General features: G+C 46.4%; 1 protein-coding gene across 5 annotated transcripts in view; it reads right to left on the bottom strand.

The window, feature by feature from the left end:
* Nucleotides 1-26,426, bottom strand: part of CLASP1 (cytoplasmic linker associated protein 1) — a 484,411-nt gene that overhangs the window by 371,336 nt on the left and 86,649 nt on the right. For all 5 annotated transcript variants that reach the window (XM_030210422.1, XM_030210418.1, XM_030210420.1 and 2 more), the window contains exons 5-7: nt 22,197-22,288; nt 22,022-22,097; nt 2,232-2,329 (exon numbers count right to left, since the gene is read on the bottom strand). In XM_030210422.1, coding sequence (XP_030066282.1) covers nt 2,232-2,329; nt 22,022-22,097; nt 22,197-22,288 — 266 coding nt within the window. The remainder of the gene's footprint in view (nt 1-2,231; nt 2,330-22,021; nt 22,098-22,196; nt 22,289-26,426) is intronic.

The raw sequence follows: 26,426 nt of genomic DNA, 5'->3' as shown, positions 1-26,426 counted from the left end.
GGGTCTCAGCGCTCATTGAAAACACAGGCTGACACTAGCGCAGGCCCCCTTTTATCACAGCTTGGTAAAATAACCCCCTAATGAACATAGGGGTCCTTTCACTAAGGAGCACTAACGGATTTAGCACACACTAACAAATTAGTGTGTGTTAGGTGCCATGCAGCCCACATGTATACAATGGGCTGCGTGGCAGTTAACACGTGCTAAATCAATTACTGCACCTTAGTAAAACGAACCCATAGTTGAGTGGAGGAGTAGCCGCCTAACAGTTAGTGCAGTGACCTGAGAACCAGAGGTCCAGTTCCCACTGCAGCTCTTTGTGACTCTGGACAAGTGTCACCTGATCCTCTATTGCCCCAGGCACAGAATAAGGTGCCCGTATATAATATGTACTGTAAACCACTTTGTAACTACAGAAAGGCAGTATATCAAGTCCCATCCCCTTTCCATAGTAAGCTACTAACTCTGATTTTAATCCAATTCCCCTGAATTCTTCAAAGATAGAGGTGTTACAGATAGCATCACACTGAACAGTAGCCAATTAGTTCAAATTGTGTCTGATGTCACTTATGACTTCAAAGTTTCATTTAATTGCATCATTTACAGTCCACTTTTACAATCAAAAGATGTACAAAGCAGAGTACAAAACAGTACAAACATCAAACTGTAGCTACAAGTAAAACTAGCATAAAGGAGATTAAACAAAAAAAATACAGAGGGAAATAAATCAAATATGATCCTCAGGAGCTTAACCTAGAATGGGTGGCAGAGCTGGTGGTTGGGAGGCGGGGCTAGTGCTGGGCAGACTTATACGGTCTGTGCCGGGGCTGGTGGTTGGGCGGCGGGGATAGTGCTGGGCAGACTTATACGGTCTGTGCCAGAGCCGGTGGTGGGAGGCGGGGATAGTGCTGGGCAGACTTATACGGTCTGTGCCAGAGCTGGTGGTGGGAGGCGGGGATAGTGCTGGGCAGACTTATACGGTCTGTGCCAGAGCTGGTGGTGGGAGGCGGGACTGGTGGTTGGGAGGCGGAGATAGGGCTGGCCAGACTTATACGGTCTGTGCACTGAAGAGGACAGTACAAATAAAAAAGTAGCACATATGAATTTATCTTCTTGGGCAGACTGGAAGGACCGTGCAGGTCTTTTTTGCCGTCATCTACTATGTTACTATGATAATAAAAATGCGACTTTTTTTTTAACTCAGGAGGAGTGGCCTAGTGGTTAGGGTGGTGGACTTTGGTCCTGGGGAACTGAGGAACTGAGTTTGATTCCCACTTCAGGCACAAGCAGCTCCTTGTGACTCTGGGCAAGTCACTTAACCCTCCATTGCCCCATGTAAGCCGCATTGAGCCTGCCATGAGTGGGAAAGCACAGGGTACAAATGTAACAAAAATAAAATTACTATTGGAGATTCTACATGGAATGTTGCTACTATTGGAGATTCTACATGGAATGTTGCTATTCCACTAGCAACATTCCATTCCATGTAGAAGGCTGCGCAGGCTTCCGTTTCTGTGAGTCTGACAGGACGTCAGACTCGCAGAAGCAGAAGCCTGTGCGGCCACATTGGTGATCTGCAAGGGCCGACTTCTACATGGAATGTTGGAATAGCAACATTCCATGTAGAATCTCAAATAGTAGCAACAGTGGTGGAGTGGCCTAGTGGTTACGTAAGCCGCATTGAGCCTGCCATGAGTGGGAAAGCGCGGGGTAAAAAAAAAAAAAAAAGTCTAGGAATTAACACCAAAAGAAGAGTCAACACATGGGCAATTTGATATTTTGAAGCATCTAGCTTATATTTAAAGAAGTAAAATATGAAAAAACAACAACAATTGGATTGGAGATTGTACTTTACTACTTAGCATGGACATCTGTAGAACACTACTATAATAAGAGTCAGTTAACCACTTCTGACCCTCTCAAAACCTGCTGTATGATTAATGCCACCAAGTACTACTACTATTACTAATCATTTCTATAGCACTACTGGACATACACAGCACTGCACACTTGAACATGAAGAGACAGTCTCTGCTCGGCAGAGCTTACAATCTAATCAAGTAGGGAATGCTTTCATTGGAAAACCGGAGCTAAAACTGAATTGTGCATTCCAACTAGCAAACACTATCACCAAATTAATTTCCGCAAAACAAAATCATCAGTACTTGTGTTGAAACAGGCCCCATAAATAGCAAAGGCAGACCAGGAAAATGCACAGGCTTTTCACCTACCGTGACTGCGGCAATCCTTTCTTACTGAGATCCGCCCGTACTCGTTCACCAACATGTCTGTAGATGTCCACTAAACTGTTCATTGCTGCGTCTCGAACCTGGGTACAAAACAAACCAGTTATTTCAAAACAGCAGCACTTCCCAGGTTCTAGTAGAAGAAAGTACCCACTAGATACTGATCTTTAGTTTTAAAATGCTACACCCCCTTTCAATGTTTGGTGACATTCTTACAACCATGGGTTCTCCCGTATCATCACACATGAAACATAATAAGATTAACTTCCATAGGCTGTGTGATGTCATCTGAAACATTAAGGCCAACAGACCAGACGGATTCGAGTGTGAGGTATTTGTGACTTTCTTGCTAAGATGTCTACTCCCAGAGCAGTAGAATTAAAGGCCAATTACTCAGAAAACAGAGATTCACATGACCTATCCAGTCGCCCATTTATACCAACTACTAACTCTACATCCCTTCATCTCCCTCAGAGATCTTATGTACTTTGTCCCATGCATTCTTAAATTCAGGTACCACCCTCATCTCTACCACCTCCACTGGAAGGCTGCATCATGCATTCACAACTGCTTCCTTAAAGAAATATTTCCTAAGATTACTCCTGAGTCTCCCTTTCATCTTCATTCTATAACTCCTAATTCCAGAGTTTCCATTTCACTGAAATTAGCCCACCTTCTGTGCAATTATACCATGAAGGTATTTAAATATCCCTCCTCTCTCACTTTTTCCCCAAAAATGACTTTTAAGCCTGTGCTCATACAATTTATGACTACCACCACTGACTATTTTTGTATCTGTCCTCTGGACCAACTCCATCCTGTTTATATCTCTTTAAAGATGAAGCCTCTGGAATTGCACACAATAATCCAAGGGCCCTGTTTACTAAGGTGTACTAGCATTTTTAGCGCACACTAAAAATAAGAGAACGCAAGCGCTAGAGACACCTATATATTCCTATGGGTGTCTCTAGCGTTAGCGCACCTATAGTGCAGCTTACTAAAAAGGGCCCCAAATAAGGTCTCCTCGTACAGAGGCACTATCAGCTCCATTTCCTGCTGGCCATTCCTCTCTCTATGCATCCAAGCATCCTTCTGAAATTTTTTTTTTTTGTGGCCTTATTTTGCTGTTTGGTCAACTTAAACTCACTGGATACAATCACCACCGGGTCCAACTCTTTTTTTTTTTTTTCATGCACAGAAGTATTTCACCCTTTAAAAACTTGCTTGGGTTTATCTTTTTGATTTTAATCATTTTGTTTCAGACTCATAAAATGCAAGCTTTGATGGGAAGCCAAATGATTAGGGGCAGAGCAGATGCAGAATAATCCTGGCCCCAAGTCATTGCAGACATTAATAATAAATCTGTTAACTACCAAAAGGTAACAAGAGAGAGAAACTGCAGATTGGTGGAAGCTATAGGCAAAATAATAGGTAGAACAAATGAAAACAGTTCTGTAAAATGATTTGAAATATAGTCAACGTAAATAAAAAGCATGTGGCTATATACAATTCCCCTTCTCTGTCTTCTGCAATCCTACATCTCTCCCCACCCCCTCCCCATATCTCTCTCTCTCCCCCTCCCTCTGCAGGTCCATCTTCTCTTTCCCTCTCTCTCTCTCTCCCCCCCTGTGGGTTCAACATCTTTCCCCACCTTTCTTCCCCATGCCCTCATTCCAGCTCTCTCTTCCCACCCCCACTCCCTGCAATCTCCCCCCCCCCCCCCCCCCAGGTTCATTATCCATCTCTCTCCCTCCTCCATGGGTGCATTGGACCTCTCTCTCCCCAACCCCTATGGGTGCATTCTCTTCCCTCCCACCCACCCCACATACACAGCCCGGCATCTTTCTTCCTTCCCTCCACCCGCCCCCAGTCTGGCGTCTTCCTCTTCTCTCCCTCTCCCACGGCGCTGCAGTCTTCCAAGAATTCCAGCAGCTTCGTAGATCAAGGCAACCATGTCACCTGCTTGCCCTGGAAGCTTTCCCTCTGCATCATCCCACCTATGCAGGAATAGGAAGTGGTACAGAAGAAAGACTTCCAGGCCTGCAGCCAATTAGACTGCCTTGATCTGCAAAGCTGCTGGAAGGTCAGAAGACTGCAGCACCGGGGGGAGCAGGAGATAAGGGGAATATGCCAGACTGTGGACAGGTGGAGAGACGGTAGAGGGAGAGAGATATCGCGCCGTATACCTGTGCTTCCGACTGAGGGGGCCTAGGACCCCGAGACCCCCCTGTAGCTATGCCCCTGCTATGTATAATCTGCAAACTTGGGCAGGTGATGTCACTTTTTCATATTAACAATACCATTATAAAACTGTGGGAGGATGGATCTATTGCAAAAGGAGAAAATTCTCCTAGTAATTGTGCATGGAGGCTCATATGGAGTGGCCTAGTGGTTAGGGTGGTGGACTTTGGTCCTGGGGAACTGAGGAACTGAGTTCAATTCCCACCTCAGGCAGCTCCTTGTGACTCTGGACAAATCACTTAACCCTCCGTTGCCCCATGTAAGCCGCATTGAGCCTGCCATGAGTGGGAAAGCGTGGGGTACAAATGTAACAAAAAAAAAAAATATATAGCCAGAATCCCAGCACTGTGGTTCCAACTGAGAGAAAAAAAGAAGGAACTAACCCCCCCCCCCCCCCCCCCCCACACACACACAATTTTATAAAGCAAAACAAAGTTAAAATAACATATAGCTATTTCTAATATTAGTACCTTTCTTTACAGTTTCTCTCTACAGATCTCTGTTTATGAAAACTGGTTTACCAATCAAAGCAAGCTAACCCGAAGTTTAATCATTGCATTTCTACAATTCACCAATAGGTGGCTCTGACATATTTAGCTATTTGAATCCTGGTATTTTAACACAAACTAGCTCAAACAGCAAAACAAAAAGTACCAGGAGCCTTCAAAAAAGGGGATAAGAATTTTAATCAAATGTATAGATGAAACAATCCTAGAATGGACCCGACACGGTCCGTGTTTCGGCGCACAGCACCTGCGTCAGGGGTCACGAAGTGTAGCAGAAAGCGTACGGCTGTGGGCTGGAAGCAATATGCTGCGCTACTGTGTTATCCCTCTGAGGATGCTGAAGGAAGCCACACTTTTCCCGACAAGTTTTGACATGTTTTTTCAAGGGATAACACGGTGGCACAGCATATTGCTTCCAGCCCACAGCCGTACACTTTCTGCTACACTTCGCGACTCCTGACGCAGGCACTGTGCGCCGAAACACGGACCGTGTCGGGTCCATTCTAGGATTGTTTCATCTATTCATTTGATTAAAATTCTTATCCCCTTTTTTGAAGGCTCCTGGTACTTTTTGTTTTGCTGTTTGGACTTTTTGTTTGTACTTTGCTCCCTCTCTTTGCTATATAACACAAACTAGCTCACCATATAAATAAAGAAGGGAACAATTATCAGCTAAAAATTAAAACTTCTAGCATTTCCCTTAACTTGTTGACTTCAGTTTGTTAAGCTAAAAAAATAATTAAAAAGCAAAAAACAAAAAAGAAAACTGGACTCTGAGGCTGTCATGCCTTTCACAGGAACAACAGAATAAACTCAGACATTAATCATGTTAGATCTTTAAAAGGAACAGCAACCCAAGGGGGAAAATTATCAAAGTGGGCTACTATTTAGTCGGGTTATTTTAGCACAGGGTCTCATTGCATACAATGAAACCTGTGGTAAAATAATCTGACTTGACAGTAGCCCATGTTGATAACTTGCCCCCTAAGATTTCAGTTTTCTACAGGAACAAGTAGAGGAGTGTGGTAGCCGTGTTAGTCCACTCTTAAGGTTATCAATAGAAATCAAACAAAATAAAACATGGAAAAGAAAATAAGATGATACCTTTTTTATTGGACATAACTTAATACATTTCTTGATTTCTTCGAAAGCTAATCAAGAAATGTATTAAGTTATGTCCAATAAAAAAGGTATCATCTTATTTTCTTTTCCATGTTTTATTTTGTTTGATTTCTATTGATAACCTACAGGAACAATAAATCTAATACAACTTCAGTATTTTAAACAAAAAAATTAAAAAAAAAAATATAAACAAAACCTGTACAACTTAAATATTTTAAACAAAAAATTTTTTAAAATATATAAAGAAAACCTGGTAATGTGATAATTTAAAGCTGCTGGAAATTAAAAAAAAAAAAAAAAAAGCATACCTTTGGCAATTCAAAGACATTTTTGGAAGCTCTGGCTTTGAAACTGCTCCTACCAAATACATGAGCTTTACCTTGTTTTGGTAATAGTGTAGGAACGGATCTGGATCCTGCTGAAGAATGAGCTCCCCAATGTGACAGTGGCACTCTGCCCTATCCAGAATAACAACTTTTCCCTGAATCACCTGCCAGAGAGGAGGCAGGGCATACAGTGGTACCTGAGAAGTCAGCATCAGAAACAAGGTGGAAGACTGCAAGGAACTCAGTTTCACTACTCTAGGGAGTAGCCTAATAGTTACTGCATTGGACTTTGATCCTGGGGAACTGGGTTTGATTCCCACTGCAGCTCCTTGTGACTCTGGGCAAGTCACTTAACCCTCTATGCCCCAGGCACAAAATAAGTACCTATATATAATATGTATACCACTTTGACTGTAACCACAGAAAGGTGGTATATCAAGTCCTTTCCCCCTTTCCCTTTTCAGACTATTGCAAGCAAACATGATTGACACTGTCAGGTCATGAAGAGTCCCTCCTCTGTTCATATAAATGTCAACCCTCCTCCTAGCATAAAGTTCCAGGTTTGCTTCCATGCCTGTTATTAGCACTGATGCAGGATTGCTACTGGATATCAAGTGCTAATTCAGTCAGGGTGATGAATCTGCTTGCCTTATGATTTACTTTTCAACTCATACTTTGATTTAATTATTTGATATACAGCCTTACACACAAGTTTTAAAGCAGTTTACAATAACACATTTAAAAAAAAAACTCTACAAAGTGGGTCAATTCAGAGTAAAATGTATGGGGTATAATGTAATTAGAGAATCCACAAAGCGTGGAGAACTCAAAGAAGACCCATGGATACTTTGTAAAACAAACAGAAAAGTGGGCACAAAACCAGGAGTCCCAGAGACTGGATCACAATAAAGCTAAAACCAAATTTTATTAATTAGTATATTTGACTCGACATAACCGTTGTGTTTCGGCCAAAAGGCCTGCATCAGGAGTCTACAAATAAAAACAGTAAAAATAATTTAACATAACATAAAAATGTATATAAAACATAAAGCGAATGCTACATACCTGTAGAAGGTATTCTCCGAGGACAGCAGGCTGATTGTTCTCACTGATGGGTGACGTCCACGGCAGCCCCTCCAATCGGAAACTTCACTAGCAAAGTCCTTTGCTAGCCCTCGCGCGCCCGCGCGCACCGCGCATGCGCGGCCGTCTTCCCGCCCGAAACCGGCTCGAGCCGGCCAGTCCAGTATGTAGCAAGACAATACACTTCAAGGGAAGACACAACTCCAAAGGGGAGGCGGGCGGGTTGGTGAGAACAATCAGCCTGCTGTCCTCGGAGAATACCTTCTACAGGTATGTAGCATTCGCTTTCTCCGAGGACAAGCAGGCTGCTTGTTCTCACTGATGGGGTATCCCTAGCCCCCAGGCTCACTCAAAACAACAACATTGGTCAATTGGGCCTCGCAACGGCGAGGACATAACTGAGATTGACCTAAAAAATTTACCAACTAACTGAGAGTGTAGCCTGGAACAGAACAAACAGGGCCCTCGGGGGGTGGAGTTGGATCCTAAAGCCCAAACAGGTTCTGAAGAACTGACTGCCCGAACCGACTGTCACGTCGGGTATCCTGCTGCAGGCAGTAATGAGATGTGAATGTGTGGACAGATGACCACGTCGCAGCTTTGCAAATTTCCTCCATGGTGGCTGACTTCAAGTGGGCTACCGACGCTGCCATGGCTCTAACATTATGAGCCGTGACATGACCCTCAAGAGCCAGCCCAGCCTGGGCGTAAGTGAAGGAAATGCAATCTGCTAGCCAATTGGATATGGTGCGTTTCCCTACAGCCACTCCCCTCTTGTTGGGATCAAAAGAAACAAACAATTGGGCGGACTGTCTGTGGGGCTGTGTCCGCTCCAGATAGAAGGCCAATGCTCTCTTGCAGTCCAATGTGTGCAGCTGACGTTCAGCAGGGCAGGAATGAGGACGGGGAAAGAATGTTGGCAAGACAATTGACTGGTTCAGATGGAACTCCGACACAACCTTTGGCAGAAACTTAGGGTGAGTGCGGAGGACTACTCTGTTGTGATGAAATTTGGTGTAAGGGGCCTGGGCTACCAGGGCCTGAAGCTCACTGACTCTACGAGCCGAGGTAACTGCCACCAAGAAAATGACCTTCCAGGTCAAGTACTTCGGATGGCAGGAATTCAGTGGCTCGAAAGGAGGTTTCATCAGCTGGGTGAGAACGACATTGAGATCCCATGACACTGTAGGAGGCTTGACAGGGGGCTTTGACAAAAGCAAACCTCTCATGAAGCGAACAACTAAAGGCTGTCCTGAGATCGGCTTACCTTCCACTTGGTAATGGTATGCACTGATTGCACTAAGGTGAACCCTTACGGAGTTGGTCTTCAGACCAGACTCAGACAAGTGGAGAAGGTATTCAAGCAGGGTCTGTGTAGGACAAGAGCGAGGATCTAGGGCCTTGCTGTCACACCAGACGGCAAACCTCCTCCAATGAAAGAAGTAACTTCTCTTAGTGGAGTCTTTCCTGGAAGCAAGCAAGATGCGGGAGACACCCTCTGGCAGACCCAAAGAGGCAAAGTCTACGCCCTCAACATCCAGGCCGTGAGAGCCAGGGACTGGAGGTTGGGATGCAGCAGAGCCCCTTCGTCCTGCGTGATGAGGGTCGGAAAACACTCCAATCTCCACGGTTCTTCGGAGGATAACTCCAGAAGAAGAGGGAACCAGATCTGACGCGGCCAAAAGGGAGCAATCAGAATCATGGTGCCTCGGTCTTGCTTGAGTTTCAACAAAGTCTTCCCCACCAGAGGAATGGGAGGATAAGCATACAGCAGACCTTCCCCCCAATCCAGGAGGAAGGCATCCGACGCCAGTCTGCCGTGGGCCTGAAGCCTGGAACAGAACTGAGGGACCTTGTGGTTCACTTGAGATGCGAAGAGATCCACCAGGGGGGTGCCCCACGCCTGGAAGATCTGTCGCACCACACGGGAATTGAGCGACCACTCGTGAGGTTGCATAATCCTGCTCAACCTGTCGGCCAGACTGTTGTTTACGCATGCCAGATATGTGGCTTGGAGCACCATGCCTTGACGGCGAGCCCAGAGCCACATGCTGACGGCTTCCTGACACAGGGGGCGAGATCCGGTGCCCCCTGCTTGTTGACATAGTACATGGCAACCTGATTGTCTGTCTGAATTTGGATAATTTGGTGGGACAGCCGATCTCTGAAAGCCTTCAGAGCGTTCCAGATCGCTCGCAACTCCAGAAGATTGATCTGTAGATCGCTTTCTTGGAGGGACCACCTTCCTTGGGTGTGAAGCCCATCGACATGAGCTCCCCATCCCAGGAGAGACGCATCCGTGGTCAGCACTTTTTGAGGCTGAGGAATTTGGAAGGGACGTCCCAGAGTCAAATTGGAGCAAATCGTCCACCAATACAGGGATTCGAGAAAACTCGTGGACAGGTGGATCACGTCCTCTAGACCCCCGGCGGCCTGATACCACTGGGAGGCTAGGGTCCATTGAGCAGATCTCATGTGAAGGCGGGCCATGGGAGTCACATGAACTGTGGAAGCCATGTGGCCCAGCAATCTCAACATCTGCCGAGCTGTGATCTGCTGGGACGCTCGCACCCGCGAGACGAGGGACAACAAGTTGTTGGCCCTCGCCTCTGGGAGATAGGCGCGAGCCGTCCGAGAATCCAGCAGGGCTCCGATGAATTCGAGTTTCTGCACTGGGAGAAGATGGGACTTTGGGTAATTTATCACAAACCCCAGTAGCCCCAGGAGGCGAATAGTCATCTGCATGGACTGCAGGGCTCCTGCCTCGGATGTGTTCTTCACCAGCCAATCGTCGAGATATGGGAACACGTGCACCCCCAGCCTGCGAAGCGCCGCTGCTACCACAGCTAGGCACTTTGTGAACACCCTGGGCGCAGAGGCGAGTCCAAAGGGTAGCACACAGTACTGGAAGTGGCGTGCGCCCAGCTGAAATCGCAGATACTGTCTGTGAGCTGGCAGTATCGGGATGTGTGTGTAGGCATCCTTCAAGTCCAGAGAGCATAGCCAATCGTTTTGCTGAATCATGGGGAGAAGGGTGCCCAGGGAAAGCATCCTGAACTTTTCTTTTACGAGATATTTGTTCAGGGCCCTTAGATCTAGGATGGGACGCATCCCCCCTGTTTTCTTTTCCACAAGGAAGTACCTGGAATAGAACCCCAGCCCTTCTTGCCCGGATGGCACGGGCTCGACCGCATTGGCGCTGAGAAGGGCGGAGAGTTCCTCTGCAAGTACCTGCTTGTGCTGGAAGCTGTAGGACTGAGCTCCCGGTGGACAATTTGGAGGTTGAGAGGCCAAATTGAGGGTGTATCCTTGCCGGACTATTTGGAGAACCCACTGATCGGAGGTTATAAGAGGCCACCTTTGGTGAAAAGCTTTCAACCTCCCTCCGACAGGCAGGTCGCCCGGCACTGACACTTGGATGTCGGCTATGCTCTGCTGGAGCCAGTCAAAAGCTCGCCCCTTGCTTTTGCTGGGGAGCCGCGGGGCCTTGCTGATTCGCACGCTGCTGACGAGAGCGAGCGCGCTGGGGCTTAGCCTGGGCCGCAGGCTGTCGGGAAGGAGGATTGTACCTACGCTTGCCAGAAGTATAGGGAACAGTCTTCCTTCCCCCGAAAAATCGTCTACCTGTAGAGGTAGAAGCTGAAGGCTGCCGGCGGGCGAACTTGTCGAATGCGGTGTCCCGCTGGTGGAGAGACTCTACCACCTGCTCGACTTTTTCGCCAAAAATGTTATCCGCACGGCAAGGCAAGTCCGTAATCCGCTGCTGGATTCTATTCTCCAGGTCGGCGGCACGCAGCCATGAGAGCCTGCGCATCACCACACCTTGAGCAGCGGCCCTGGACGCAACATCAAAAGTGTCATAAACTCCTCTGGCCAGGAATTTTCTGCACGCCTTCAGCTGCCTGACCACCTCCTGAAAAGGCTTGGCTTGCTCAGGGGAAGAGCATCAACCAAGCCCGCCAACTGCCGCACATTATTCCGCATGTGTATGCTCGTGTAGAGCTGGTAAGACTGGATCTTGGACACGAGCATAGAGGAATGGTAGGCCTTCCTCCCAAAGGAGTCTAAGGTTCTAGCGTCCTTGCCCGGGGGCGCCGAAGCATGTTCCCTAGAACTCTTAGCCTTCTTTAGGGCCAAATCCACAACTCCAGAGTCATGAGGCAACTGAGTGCGCATCAGCTCTGGGTCCCCATGGATCCGGTACTGGGACTCGATCTTCTTGGGAATGTGGGGATTAGTTAATGGCTTGGTCCAGTTCGCAAGCAATGTCTTCTTCAGGACATGGTGCAAGGGAACAGTGGACGCTTCCTTAGGTGGAGAAGGATAGTCCAGGAGCTCAAACATTTCAGCCCTGGGCTCGTCCTCCACAACCACCGGGAAGGGGATGGCCGTAGACATCTCCCGGACAAAGGAGGCAAAAGACAGACTCTCGGGAGGAGAAAGCTGTCTCTCAGGAGAGGGAGTGGGATCAGACGGAAGACCCTCAGACTCCTCGTCAGAGAAATATCTGGGATCTTCCTCTTCCTCCCACGAGGCCTCACCCTCGGTGTCAGACACAAGTTCACGGACCTGTGTCTGCAACCTCGCCCTGCTCGACTCCGTGGAACCCCGTCCACGATGGGGGCGTCGAGAGGTAGACTCCCTCGCCCGCATCGGCGAAGCTCCCTCCGCCGACGTAGTCGGGGAGCCTTCCTGGGAGGTGGCCGCGGTCGGTACCGCACGCGGTACCGACGTCGGGGACCTCAACCTGGGCGATGGGCCAGCCGGCGCCACGCTCGACGGTACCGGTGGCGCAAGCACCGCCGGTACCGGAGGGGTAGGGCGCAACAGCTCTCCCAGAATCTCTGGGAGAACGGCCCGGAGGCTCTCGTTTAGAGCGGCTGCAGAGAAAGGCTGAGAGGTCGATGCAGGCGTCGACGTCAGTACCTGTTCCGGGCGTGGAGGCTGTTCCGGGCTGTCCAGAGCGGAGCGCATCGACACCTCCTGAACAGAGGGTGAGCGGTCCTCTCGGTGCCGATGCCTGCTGGGTGCCGAATCCCTCGGCGACCCAGAGCTCTCGGTGCCGACACGGGGAGGAGACCGGTGTCGATGCTTCTTCGATTTCTTCCGAAGCATGTCACCGGAGCTCCCCGGCACCGACGAGGAGGACGTCGAATCCATCCGTCGCTTCCTCGGGGCCGAGACTGAAGAAGGTCGATCTCGGGGGGGCTGTACCGCAGGAGCCCTCAGGGTAGGCGGAGACCCACCCGAGGGCTCACCGCCACCAGCAGGGGAATGGACAGCCCTCACCTGCACTCCACCCGATGCACCACCGTCCGACGACATCAGCAGACGAGGTCCTGGTACCACCGACGTCGATGCAGCTATCCGATGTCTCGGCGCCGATGCAGAGGCCCGATGCCTCGATGCACTCGATGCAGGGGCGGCCGAGGAAGATGGTCTGGACGCTGACGACGTCGATGCACTCGAAGATCCCGGTGCCGATGCCGACGAAGAGCCCGAGAACAACACGTTCCACTGGGCTAGTCTCGCTACCTGAGTCCGCCTTTGAAGCAGGGAACACAGACTGCAGTTCTGAGGGCGGTGCTCGGCCCCCAGACACTGAAGACACGACGAGTGTCGATCAGTGAGCGAGATAACCCGGGCGCACTGGGTGCACTTCTTGAAGCCGCTGGAAGGCTTCGATGTCATGGGCGGAAAAATCACGCCGGCGAAATCAAAAGCCGAAATGGCGAAATTTGAAGCACCAAATTTAGAGGGAGAAAAAATCTCGACCGAGGCCGAAAAGAGGCCTACCCCGACGACGAAAGAAAACTTACCGGGGCAAAAAAGCTGGAAGTACGGGGAGGATTTACACGAAACCCGGCGGGGGGTTTCCGGAGCACTTCCCGACTAGGACAAAGCTTTCCCGAAGGAAAAAAACACGTTCAAAACAAATTGGACGCGCGAGGTCGACTTTCCGGGGCTCGACACGGCGAAAACACGACCGTACCGAGTGCGGACAAAAGAAGACTGGCCGGCTCGAGCCGGTTTCGGGCGGGAAGACGGCCGCGCATGCGCGGTGCGCGCGGGCGCGCGAGGGCTAGCAAAAGACTTTGCTAGTGAAGTTTCCGATTGGAGGGGCTGCCGTGGACGTCACCCATCAGTGAGAACAAGCAGCCTGCTTGTCCTCGGAGAAAAAACATTATAATAATATGTGGAATATTAATAAAAATGCAAAATATATATCAAATGATCAGAACAACAGCAAAATAATAATAATACATGCTTAACAATTAAGAATGTTGATATGTATGAGAGAATAAATAAAACAAATAAAACAAAACAAAATGAAAAATGTGTCAGTTGGGAAATAATTCTTAAAACATCACTATACCTTGAGCAGCGATCCTGGATGCTACATCAGAAGTGTTGAACGTACCCCTGGCCAGGAATTTTCGAAACGCCTTCTGCTGCCTGACCACCTGGCGAAAAGGCTCGGCTTGCTCCAGAGGGAGTGCATCACCCAAGCTAGACAGTTGCCTTATCAAGTCCTGCAAGTGGACGCTCATGAAAAGCTGGTATGATTGGATCTTGGCAAAAGAATCAAGAGTCCTAGCTTCTCTGCCTGAGGGCAACGAAGCATAGTCCCTAGTACTTCTGGCTCTCCTGAGGGCGGAATCCACCACCATAGAATTGTGGGGTAACTGAGCCCTCATCAATCCAGGTTCACCGTGGATCTGATACTGGGATTCAGCTTTCTTTGAGACCACAGGGCCAGACAGAGGGGCCGACCAGTTTCGCATAAGAACTTCCTTCAGTACCTTATGCAGAGGGACTGTCACAGCCTCTTTAGGTGGAGAAGAATAGTCCAAGACTTCGAGCATCTCAGTCCTGGGCTCATCCTCAACCTCCACAGGAAAAGGAATAGCCATAGCCATTTCCCGGACAAAAGAGGAAAAGGAAAGGAAAGACTCTCCAGTGGAGATAGTCTCCTCTCTGGTGGAGGGGAAGGTTCAGAGGGAATCCCATAGGACTCATCAGAAGAAAAGTACCTGGGATCTTCCTCAGACTACCACTAACGCTCCTGCTCAATATCGGATAAGACCTCTGTTAAGGTACTCCGACACTGAACCTGCCTCGACGCCGAATGATGTCCACGATGTTGAGAGGCCGACGCCCGGTCTGACTGCGGCGAAGCTCCCTCCACCGATGTCGAAGGGGAGTCGACCTGGGTGGCAGGCAGCACCACAGTCAGGGACCTCACCGCAGGAGAAGGGCCAGACACCGCTGCAGCAGACGATACAGAAGGCGCAAGCACCCTCAACACCGAAGCTGACTGGCGTAGCAGTCCCTCCAGAAGTTTTGGAAACAAGGCCCGGATGCGCTCGTCAAGAGCCACCATCGGAGAAGGCTGTGGGGTCGGTGGAACAGGCCGTGTCAGAATCCATGGAGGCTGAGGAGCAGGTATCGAGCTGCTAGGAGACCGACTCATCGGCACCTCCTGTATTAAGGGGGAGCAATCCTCTCGGCGCCGACGATTCTTGGGTGCCAACTCTCTCGACACCCCGGAGCTCCCAGTACCGTGCGTCAAAGGAGAATGATGACTGTGCTTCTTTGCCTTCACTTGACACCCATCATCGAGACTCGTCAGTACCAACGAAGAGGACGTGGAATCCTCACGTCTCCTCGGGGCCAGGTCCGACAAAGGTTGGTCCCGGGGGGCCTGCATAACAGGAGGCCTCGAGGCAGGTGGAGACCCACTCGACACCTCACTGCTCCTACCATGAATTGGTCTCTCAGCAGCCATTACCTCTGCTCCCGACATCGATGCTCCTTTCAATGTCGACGCTGCCACCGCCTACCTCAGTATCGATGTCGATGTCAAAGGACCGGACTGAGCCCCAAAAAGCTTTTCTCATTGGGCTTCTCGAGACGCTTGGGTCCGTTTCTTCATACGAAGACACAAACTACAAGCAGCTGGGCTATGGTCGGGCCCAAGGCACTGGATACACCAGGCGTGGGTATCGGTACCTGAGATGGTCCGGTTGCACCGAGTACAGCGTTTGAAGCTGCTGGGTGTCTGATGACATGGAAGGAAAAACGGCTTTGGCGAAATTAAAAGACGCGATTGTGTCTGCTAAAAGAAAAAGGGGCACAAAAAAATAAGGGAATAACCCAACCGCGTCGAAAAAAACAAAGGAAACTTTAAAAGGGACAAAACTAAACATACATTACAGGGATTGTTTTTTTTATAATAAAATAAAATAAAGAAAAAATAATAAGAAGGCGAATAGTCGCAAAGACTCTTTCCTGGGCCTGAGAGGAACGTAGAAAAAAAACTACCGCACCTCAACGCGGAGAAAAGAAAAACTAAAGGGCACGCTCACGCGACAGGTGGGAAGTTGTGCACGTGATTCACATGCCAGAAGACTCTGGGCAAAAACGTTTTATTTTTGCTTCAAAAATTTGCTCCGTTTCCTGGGCCAACACAGACATCGACCCACATGTGAGAACAAGCAGCCTGCTTGTCCTCGGAGAAAAATTACACCTAGAAGCCTTTTTTTTTTCCCCAACAAGTGCTGTACCTAATTTTAAGAAAGGGTTTATTTAAATTCTAATTTTATATTGATAAAAAAAAAACAAAAAAAGCAACAGTTTTCCTAACTTAGATAGGATTTAGTTTAATTTTCTCTTTAAGGAGCTTCTTTCCTCGATTGCTCCAGGATTTCTTTTTTATCTTCTTCATTTCAAAAGGAGAGGTGACCTAACTCTCTTCTGAAGTACCCGCACTTCTGAGGGTTAGACCTTACACAAAAGAAGTCAGCTGCTACTTTTAGCCAACAGGACAGCTGAGGAAAACTTAGGGACACTGCTAGGGCTTTTTTCTGTTTTCTTTCTACAAGTGCAAATACTTCTGCAACTGCTGTAGGGCTGGGAAACATCATGTCACCAAAACTGTTGCCCCAGTTACAGCGTCTGCCTCTGTACAAACATAAAATGTGATCCCAGGAGAGGGGGCTAGTTTCATGTGCAAGATGTCATCAGCTTGAATCCCTCATGAAAGAAGTGAAAGAGCTGAGAGGAGGTGGCAAGGTTGAGAAGCATCTGTGAAAATGAGAATTACATCAATGACATGTTCATGAAGCAGTAGGGAAGAAGCTTTGCTGAAAGAGGACAAGTGGACTCAGATCACAAGAGACTGCAGGATCAATATCATGACTCCACCTGCCCTCAAACTGAAGAACCGATAATATGCAGCCCTGGAAGGAAATGGAGGTAAGAACATCCCAGAGAGAGAAGGAATTGGAGCTCGAAATCCACAAAACTCCTGGATCAGGAACCGCTAACAGGTGAAAGGTAGTGGTGATTGGTGATTCTCTTCTGAGGGGTACAGAGCTGACCATCTGCAAACCAGACATGCCAGGTGCAGAAAGTCAAGATGTTACAGAAAGCTTGCCAAGACTCTACTTACTAGGTACCCTCCCAACACATCAAAAGTGATTTCATTGCTCTAGAAAAGAGAGTGAAGCAGACAGTGCACAGATGGTGTTCTTGTCAATCTTTCCTGTTGAGGATTGTAAACCCCCAGGGGTCTCTCATGTGTGCTGAGACCCTCTAGTGGCTCTTGTCCAGACTCACATACTCTTCACCAGAGCTTACCAGAACTTGGCTTTCAGAGGAGGACTCCAACAGGTCTCCTCTATGGCTGCTTGTACACCTAGCCTCAAGGACTGGGGCTCCTCCTTCACTCAGGGTGACTGTTCCCCCCCCAGTTATCACCGCTTCTGTGAATCCTTCCCTGCTATACCCTCTGGTAACCGGTCACACTTCTGGTACTCCAGCAGGGCCCCTTGCCACCTTCTTTGGGGAATATAGCCCTGCTTCCTCTGCTTTCACAAATATGCAAATTCACTCTACATTGAATGCAAATCCACTTTTAGTTCCAGTCTTGTGGGGAACAAGTTCTTTCAAGCTTATCCTTCAACTTGTTTCTGCTCCACTGAGCCCACTTATTTGGGAGACCTGGGTCTCAGTATAAAACATCCACCACCCCTGGATAGGACTTTCTTCACTACTCTACAGTCCTATCCTCTATCCCACGGCTGTTAGTCAACTTCACACAATACACAGTATCATTAATAACACGGCCACAGTCAGGTAAGTACCTCCTGGGTTTTTGAGGGAACCGTCTCTCTCCGCTTCCAGGAGTTCTCCTCCAGCAGGTCTCTTCCTTCCCTTTCTCACTCTGACCTCAGGCTCCCTTTATTACAGGTCTCCCCCCTCCCTCCTCTGGCTTCAGGTTCCCCCTCTTATCTCCCTCTCTTGTCTTGGAGGGTGCTCTTTATAGGGTGGTTAATTATCCTCCCCCTGGTTCCAGAAAGGTCCAGGCCCAGAACTCTCTCCAACTTTTCATCTCCTGAGAGGTCCCCCTGGTGGTCTCTTCAGGGAAGGGCAGGTCCTATACCATGAGCACCCCCTAGCTGTCCCTTCCGGTCATTACACTGGTGTACCCCTTTTGGCTCCCTCTAGTGACCAGATCAGGGCATTTTCCAGACTTTCTGTAGGACAGCGCCCTCTGGTGGCCTCCTTAGGGTAGGGCAGTCACTGTGTTTATCACAGGGTGAAGGTCAAGGCTGAGTAGCTCACACCCTGGAGATTAATATGTGACTGCTGGAGGTGATTATGTGATTGCGCAGATGGTGTCGTCAATAGCATTTTGGCTTCCTCGCCAAAAGCTGCTGAGCAGAGATGGTGTCCATGTATCAAAGAAGGGAAGAAGTGTCTTCAGCAGCAGACTGGCTAACCTACTGAAGAGGGCTTTAAGCTAGAATCATTGAGGCAGAATGATCAAAGCCCCAAAGTAAGCATAAGCCCTCGGGTAAATGAAGCATTAAATAATGCTACACAAATGGGAAAAGGGGCAACATCTGGAAAGCAGTATATACTAATGCCCGAAGTATGTGAAATAAGGTTTTAGATCTTGAGGCTGTAATGGAAGAGGCTGATTGGGATATAGTGGCGATCACATAGACGTGGTTCACAAAGAACCATAACTGGGATATAGTTTTACAGGGCTATAACCTGCTCGGGAAAGACAAGATGGGAAGACAGGAAAGTGGAGTGGCATTATATATTAAAGATAATACTAAAGCCACACCATTGCAGGACCTACAGGCTAAGGAAGAGGCACAGTGGGTCAATCTGGAAAGAAGGAATGGCAAATGTATTTACATTGGTGTGATATATAGACCTCCTTCACAGAAAGAAGAATGGACAGAGATTTAATTTAAGCCATTCAAAATATAGCTGTGAAAGGGGAAGTACTACAAATAGGTGACTTTAATAAGCCAGATGTTTATAGGGGTATCCCTACTGTGTGGTCTTTTAGAAGCAGGATGACCGGGATTCTCTAAAGAGTGAAATGTACTAGCAGTTGGTAGAACCCATGCAGGATAGGGACCATACTAGACTTCATGCTTACTAATGGAAAGAGCATTTCTAATGTTATAGTAGGTGATCATCTGGCATCCAGTGATCACCAGACGGTGTGGTTTAATATTAAGATAGCTGTGGACAGGGCTCATTCAAAAGTAAAGGTTCTGGACGTCATAAAAACTAACTTTGTGGAGATGGGGTATTACCTCAAGGAGTTGTTACCTGGATGGGAACATCTGGAAGAAGTTAGAAAGCTGTGTGCAAAACTGAAAGGAGCTATTCTAAGGGCAGTAAACCTTTTTTGTAAGGAAAGCAAATAAAAGTAAGAAGAAATGAAGGCCACTTTGGTTCTCAAAAGTAGTAGCTGAAAAGGTAAGGAAAAAGAGGTTAGCCTTTATACACCAAAAGAGCTCGCAGAAAGAGGATGACAGGTGACAATATCTGGAAAAGCTAAAAGAAGCTGGTAGAGTAGTCAGGAAAGCAAACATGCAAATGGAAGAAAAAATAGCCACTACAGTAAAATAGGGGGACAAGACATTTTTTTTAAAGATATGTTAGTGACCAGAGGAAATGCAAAAGCGGCATTGTGAGACTCAAAGATGAAGGGGTGGAATATGTAGAAGCTGATAAAGTGGAATTGCTTAACAAATATTTCTGTTCTGTGTTCACAGCAGAAGGGCCAGGAGCAGGTCCACAGAAGACAAACACAAATAGGAATGGAGGAGTAGTAGTCCCTGAACTATTAACAGAGGACTGTTTTATGAGGATCTGGCTAAACTAAAGGTGGGTAAAAAAAAAAATGGGGCATGGCATACATCCAAGGATAATGAAGGAACTTAGAGAAGTTCTAGCAGCTCTGCTGGCTGACCTTTTCAATGCTTATAGAGTCGGGAGAGGTCCCGGAGGATTGGAGAAGAGCAGAAGTGGTCCCTCTCCACAAAAGTGGAAGTAAGGAAGAGGCTGAGAACTATATAGGCCAGTAAGTCTGATTTCTAATGGAAACACTTTTAAAACAGAGAATAATAACGTTTTTGGAATACAATGGATTACAGGACCTGCTGCAAAATGGTTTCACTACAGGCAGGTCTTGTCAGACAAATCTAGTTAATTTCTTTGACTGGGTGACCAGAAAGTTGGATCGGGGAGAGTGCCAGATGTGGTGTATTTACATTTTATCAAAGCCTTCAACACAGTCCCGCATAAGCAACTAATAAATAAACTGAGTACCCTCGGTATGGGCTCTAAAGTGACTAAAGTGGTTGAGAGGAAGGCGACAGCGGGTAGCGGTATATGGAGCTCACTCTGAGGAAAAGGATGTTACCAGTGGTGTTCTGCAAGGTTCGGTTCTTGGACTAGTTCTTTTTAACATTTTTGTAAGCAATATTGCCAAAGGGTTCTCTGGTAAGGTTTGCTCTTTGCAGATACTATGAAAATCTGCAATAGGGTAGGCACTCCTGATGGTGTGGATAACATGAGGAAGGACCTGGAATTTGTCAGCTAAGATTTAATGCTAAAAAATGCAGGGTCATGCTTTTGGGCTGCAAAAACCTGAGGGAATGGTTTAGGGGGAGAAGAACTTTTATACACTAAAGAGAAGTGAGAATTGGGTGTGATCAAACGTGATGATCTTAAGGTGGCCAAACAGATAGAAAAGGTGACAGCAAAAAGATAGAAGGATGCTTGGGTGCATAGGGAGAGGAACAGCCAGTAGGAAAAATGAGGCGATGATTTCCCTTATAAGACTCTGGTGTGACCTATTTAGAATACTGTGTACAATTCTGAAGACCACACCTTCAAAAAGATATACACAGGATGGAGTCGGTCCAGAGGGCAGCTACTAAAATGGACGGTAATCTTCGTCATAAAGCGTATGGGAACAAAATTAAAGATCTCAATATGTATACTTTGGACGTAAGGCGGGAGAGGAGAGATATGACAGAGATGTTTAAATACCTATGCCGCATAAATGCACAGTTGGCGAGTCTCTTTCAATTGAAAGGAAGCTCTGGAACGAGGGGGCATAGGATGAAGGTGGAAGGGGACAGACTTGGAAGTAACCTGAGGAAATACTTCTTCATGGAAAGGGTGGTGAATTCATGGAACGGCCTTCCCGGTGGAAGTGGTGGAGATGGAAAACAGTATCTGAATTCAAGAGAGTTTGGGACAAGTACTCAGGATCTCTAAGGGAGTAATAGGGAAAGCAGATGGCATGGATGGGCAGACTGATAGGCCATACGGTCTTTATCTACCTACATCTTTCTCTGTTTCTATGATATTTTGCACAATACATATTAGCTTATGTACTTGGCTCAGGTACCCCCGGTTATATTTAGGTTTTCTGTATCCATTCCAAACTTTTAAGCTACACATATCAGCACCTATACATATAGCTGGCACCATATCTGTCTTCTGCTCTAGCACATAAAAAAGAAAGAAAGGGAAAAGAAAGCACTTAAATTATCAGTGCTGTGCCAACTGTTTTCTGAATATTGGGCCAAGTATGCCCTGAATGGAGCACTCTGAACTGCATGGGAAATTTTCAAACCTGCCCAGGCAAAGTCCACAGAAAGGTATGAATACACTCTCCTTCTGGAAAAAATCACCTCAGACAAATTTGCACCCGTTTTTTGTGCAGCTATTCCTCCATTGCTCGAGAAACAAACTGGGACAGTGCCAGTTCCTGTAAGAAATTGTAAACTGCTTAGGTCTAGGTGGTATATAAATGCTTAAAATAAATACTATGCACACTGTTGCCTCTGTCTCAACCGAATCCCATGTGAGTCTGCTTTTTACCCAGGTGAAAAGTATGTTTGCTTTTACTTCCCAGATAAATGGCTTTTGAAAACTGTCCTGCCTATGTGCACAGCACTACACGTCAGCCAGGGCACTGGGGGTATTATACACACATAACATAAACCTTTGAACATAAACATACAAATATCAATTTGCAGTTATTTTCAATAGCATATAGTTAACATCCAACTTTTCCAGTCCAGGAAAAAATAAGCTCCAACAATGTGAAACAATCCTTTAAAATTCAAGTTCTATTTATCCTTATTAACTGAAAGAAATAACATACCTGGCTATTTGGATCTCCAAGTAGGTTACATATATGTGGCACAATCTTGCTTAGCGTTAGACTATGGGCACCATGTCTGAGAAAGAAAAGAAATATGAGGTAAGATCCCGGCGCATAATACAGCATTCTGAGCTCAAGAACAAATATATGCTAGGGAAAAAAAAAAAAAACTTACATATTGAGAGTTGCAACAAGACAGAGGCAGACTCCTTCTCTCGTTCGGAAATTTTTGTGTTTGAATCCTCCTAGTATTCTATCCCACACATACTGCAAAAGTAAAAACAAAAACCGGGTTGAGCCCAATAACATACATAAGGATTTCAGCTTCTAACAGTCCCTGCACATAGGGCCAGTTTAAGGGTATCTGACACTCTAGGCAAATCTTCAACAGTGCATTCCCCTCTCCCTTCCACCACCCCCTCAGAGCAAGTCAAGGCCCCACCCCTCATGTCTATCATCTTCCCTTCATTACCCCCTCCCCCCAAAGCGTCCAACCTTTCCCCTTCCCTACCTTCGCTGAGGTGCCCAGCCCTTCCCTTCCCTCTCCGGGGGCAGCCCAATTTCCACATGCTAAAAACAGAAATATCTATTTAAAAAATTTAAACTCAAACTCCACGAAGACCAGACTTCCGGTTCTGGAGAGGGCTGGACACAGCAGGCCTTGAACTGCATAAGTCATCAAGACCCTATGCCATCTGTACTGTCTTGTTTAGAGACCCTGAATGCTGTACCAGTGCCACCCTCTAAACTGTGCCATCCTAGGCACGTAAATAGTCCACCTAGTGGTCAGACCAGCCCTCACTGCATAGTCTCAAACTTTTTGTGATGACCAGCAAGCACCTAGCCATAGGACTGCTGTTGCAGTTAATCTGCTGCTGAAAAGACCACTGGCAGGATTTTTATTTTTTGTTTTATTTTTGTTACATTTGTACCCCGCGCTTTCCCACTCATGGCAGGCTCAATGCGGTAGGCAATGGAGGGTTAAGTGACTTGCCCAGAGTCACAAGGAGCTGCCTGTGCCGGGAATCGAACTCCATTCCTCAGTTCCCCAGGACCAAAGTCCACCACCCTAACCACTAGGCCACTCCTCCACTGTTGCTACTATTTGAGATTCTACATGGAATGTTGCTATTCCACTAGCAACATTCCATGTAGAAGTCGGCCCTTGCAGATCACCAATGTGGCCGCGCAGGCTTGTGCTTCTGTGAGTCTGATGTCCTGCACGTACGTGCAGGAAGTCAGACTCACAGAAACAGAAGCCTGCGCAGCCTTCTACATGGAATGTTGCTAGTGGACTAGCAACATTCCATGTAGAATCTCCAATAGTATCTATTTTATTTTTGTTACATTTGTACCCTGCGCTTTCCCACTCATGGCAGGCTCAATGCGGCTTACATGGGGCAACGGAGGGTTAAGCGACTTGCCCAGAGTCACAAGGATCTACAAAATATACTGTGACCCTAGACTATAAATTTTACAAAAATGTGCTTAAAAGTGGAGAAAAACCCTCAGAAACCTGGGACAAACTGTCGCAGGTTTGGAGCAGGGTTACTGACAACGCTGGTAACACACGCCCAGATTCTATCATGGGGTATAAAAAACTCCACTATATATTGAATGTGTTTTTGTTTTAGAGTTATATCAAAACGTGTATGCTTGTTCTTTCAAAGTTTTATCAAGCAAAAATATGGTCCTAAATAATTGCACTAATCAGCATTGCTTTGCTTAATAAAGAAAAAGAAAAACACTCTTATCTTTTGTGTTCAACGGGGGCCACTTCCGTTTCACCCTAACATCAAGGCTTCCTCAGGAACAGAGCGTTAAATCGCGATGCTGTAGTTCTGCAGAGATAAAAAGGTATTACTTAAGCAGAAAAGGACCAAACATATAATAAATGCACATAAGCGCAGACACTTGGAACCGCTTACAGCTTGACGGAGTGCCATGCATTTCAAAAATGGCGTCTCAGCGTCATCAGTGTGTCATCTGACGTTTTTATAAAAATCCAGATGGCTTAGATTGACTGAAAAGAAGCTAATAAAAGACATGCCAGTCAATAGAGCTGTTAAGGCCATTAGGCTCTAATGAATCTAAATCAAATATCCACTGAGCTTCACGTCTCTGTAATTTGAGCTTGCGATCTCCACCTCTGCTTGATGCCTCAATTCTGTCAATTGCATAGCATTGAAGATCTTCGAATCTGTGATTTTTCTCAATACAGTGTTCTACCATAGGCTCTTTGATGACTTGTCTGCGAATATTTGATCGATGTTCCAATATTCTTACTTTTAACGTTCTTGTGGTCATTCCCACATATGATTTCTTGCAGGGACAGTTGATTACGTAAACAACATGATCTGACAAGCAATTGGTGAAGTGACGAAAAACATATGATTTATTAGTTTTAGGGATATGTGTTGATTTGACTTGTTTTGTAATGGAGCAAATAGGGCAAAGGCCACATTTAAAGTGGCCACATAATCGTTTTTTGTCATATTTTCTTGCAGTTCTGAGGTCTGCTGGACTGATCATTTCTTTAATGTTGGTGCACCTTGCATATGCAATCCGTAAGTTAACGTTCTTAAAAGCAGGGATCGATTGTATGATTTCCCATCTATTTTTGATGAGTCTGGCCAAAGCAGGACTGGCCTCGTTGTATTGCATAACCATAGTGCACATATCTTCATTATCCTTGTGCGATCACTTTGTCACAAGAGTTCACAAGAAGAGCACTGATAGAAATACATTTCTTCATAACTCTAGCTGCCATCCAACACAATTGAAGAACAGTTTACCTTTATCCCAAATGTTGAGACTAAGACGCATCTGCACAGATCTTTCTACTTTTAAACAACAAGCAAAAAAACTAATTGATGATTTGACTGAGAGAGGCTATTCTAGAACTACACTTAAAAAAGCCTACCATAGAGCCAAATTCAACAATAGGGAATTACTTTTGACTACCACTAGCAAAGACAAGGATAATGAAGATATGTGCACTATGGTTATGCAATACAACGAGGCCAGTCCTGCTTTGGCCAGATGGGAAATCATACAATCGATCCCTGCTTTTAAGAACGTTAACTTACGGATTGCATATGCAAGGTGCACCAACATTAAAGAAATGATCAGTCCAGCAGACCTCAGAACTGCAAGAAAATATGACAAAAAACGATTATGTGGCCACTTTAAATGTGGCCTTTGCCCTATTTGCTCCATTACAAAACAAGTCAAATCAACACATATCCCTAAAACTAATAAATCATATGTTTTTCGTCACTTCACCAATTGCTTGTCAGATCATGTTGTTTACGTAATCAACTGTCCCTGCAAGAAATCATATGTGGGAATGACCACAAGAACGTTAAAAGTAAGAATATTGGAACATCGATCAAATATTCGCAGACAAGTCATCAAAGAGCCTATGGTAGAACACTGTATTGAGAAAAATCACAGATTCGAAGATCTTCAATGCTATGCAATTGACAGAATTGAGGCATCAAGCAGAGGTGGAGATCGCAAGCTCAAATTACAGAGACGTGAAGCTCAGTGGATATTTGATTTAGATTCATTAGAGCCTAATGGCCTTAACAGCTCTATTGACTGGCATGTCTTTTATTAGCTTCTTTTCAGTCAATCTAAGCCATCTGGATTTTTATAAAAACGTCAGATGACACACTGATGACGCTGAGACGCCATTTTTGAAATGCATGGCACTCCGTCAAGCTGTAAGCGGTTCCAAGTGTCTGCGCTTATGTGCATTTATTATATGTTTGGTCCTTTTCTGCTTAAGTAATACCTTTTTATCTCTGCAGAACTACAGCATCGCGATTTAACGCTCTGTTCCTGAGGAAGCCTTGATGTTAGGGTGAAACGGAAGTGGCCCCCGTTGAACACAAAAGATAAGAGTGTTTTTCTTTTTCTTTATTAAGCAAAGCAATGCTGATTAGTGCAATTATTTAGGACCATATTTTTGCTTGATAAAACTTTGAAAGAACAAGCATACACGTTTTGATATAACTCTAAAACAAAAACACATTCAATATATAGTGGAGTTTTTTATACCCCATGATAGAATCTGGGCGTGTGTTACCAGCGTTGTCAGTAACCCTGCTCCAAACCTGCGACAGTTTGTCCCAGGTTTCTGAGGGTTTTTCTCCACTTTTAAGCACATTTTTGTAAAATTTATAGTCTAGGGTCACAGTATATTTTGTATTACACTACAAGCTTTAGACTCTAGACAAATACTGCAGCACGGCAATTTCTTCGAGTCACAAGGATCTGCCTATGCCGGGAATCGAACTCCGTTCCTCAGTTCCCCAGGACCAAAGTCCACCACCCTAACCACTAGGCCACTCTTCCACTCTTGTTCTGCTACAGAATATGCTACAGACTGAAAATCAGG

Source organism: Microcaecilia unicolor, chromosome 7 (assembly GCF_901765095.1).
Source record: "Microcaecilia unicolor chromosome 7, aMicUni1.1, whole genome shotgun sequence".
In the NCBI taxonomy this organism is placed as follows: Eukaryota; Metazoa; Chordata; class Amphibia; order Gymnophiona; family Siphonopidae; genus Microcaecilia; species Microcaecilia unicolor.
Note: the sequence above shows the minus strand (reverse complement) of the source record. Positions and strands in the feature narration are given on the sequence as shown.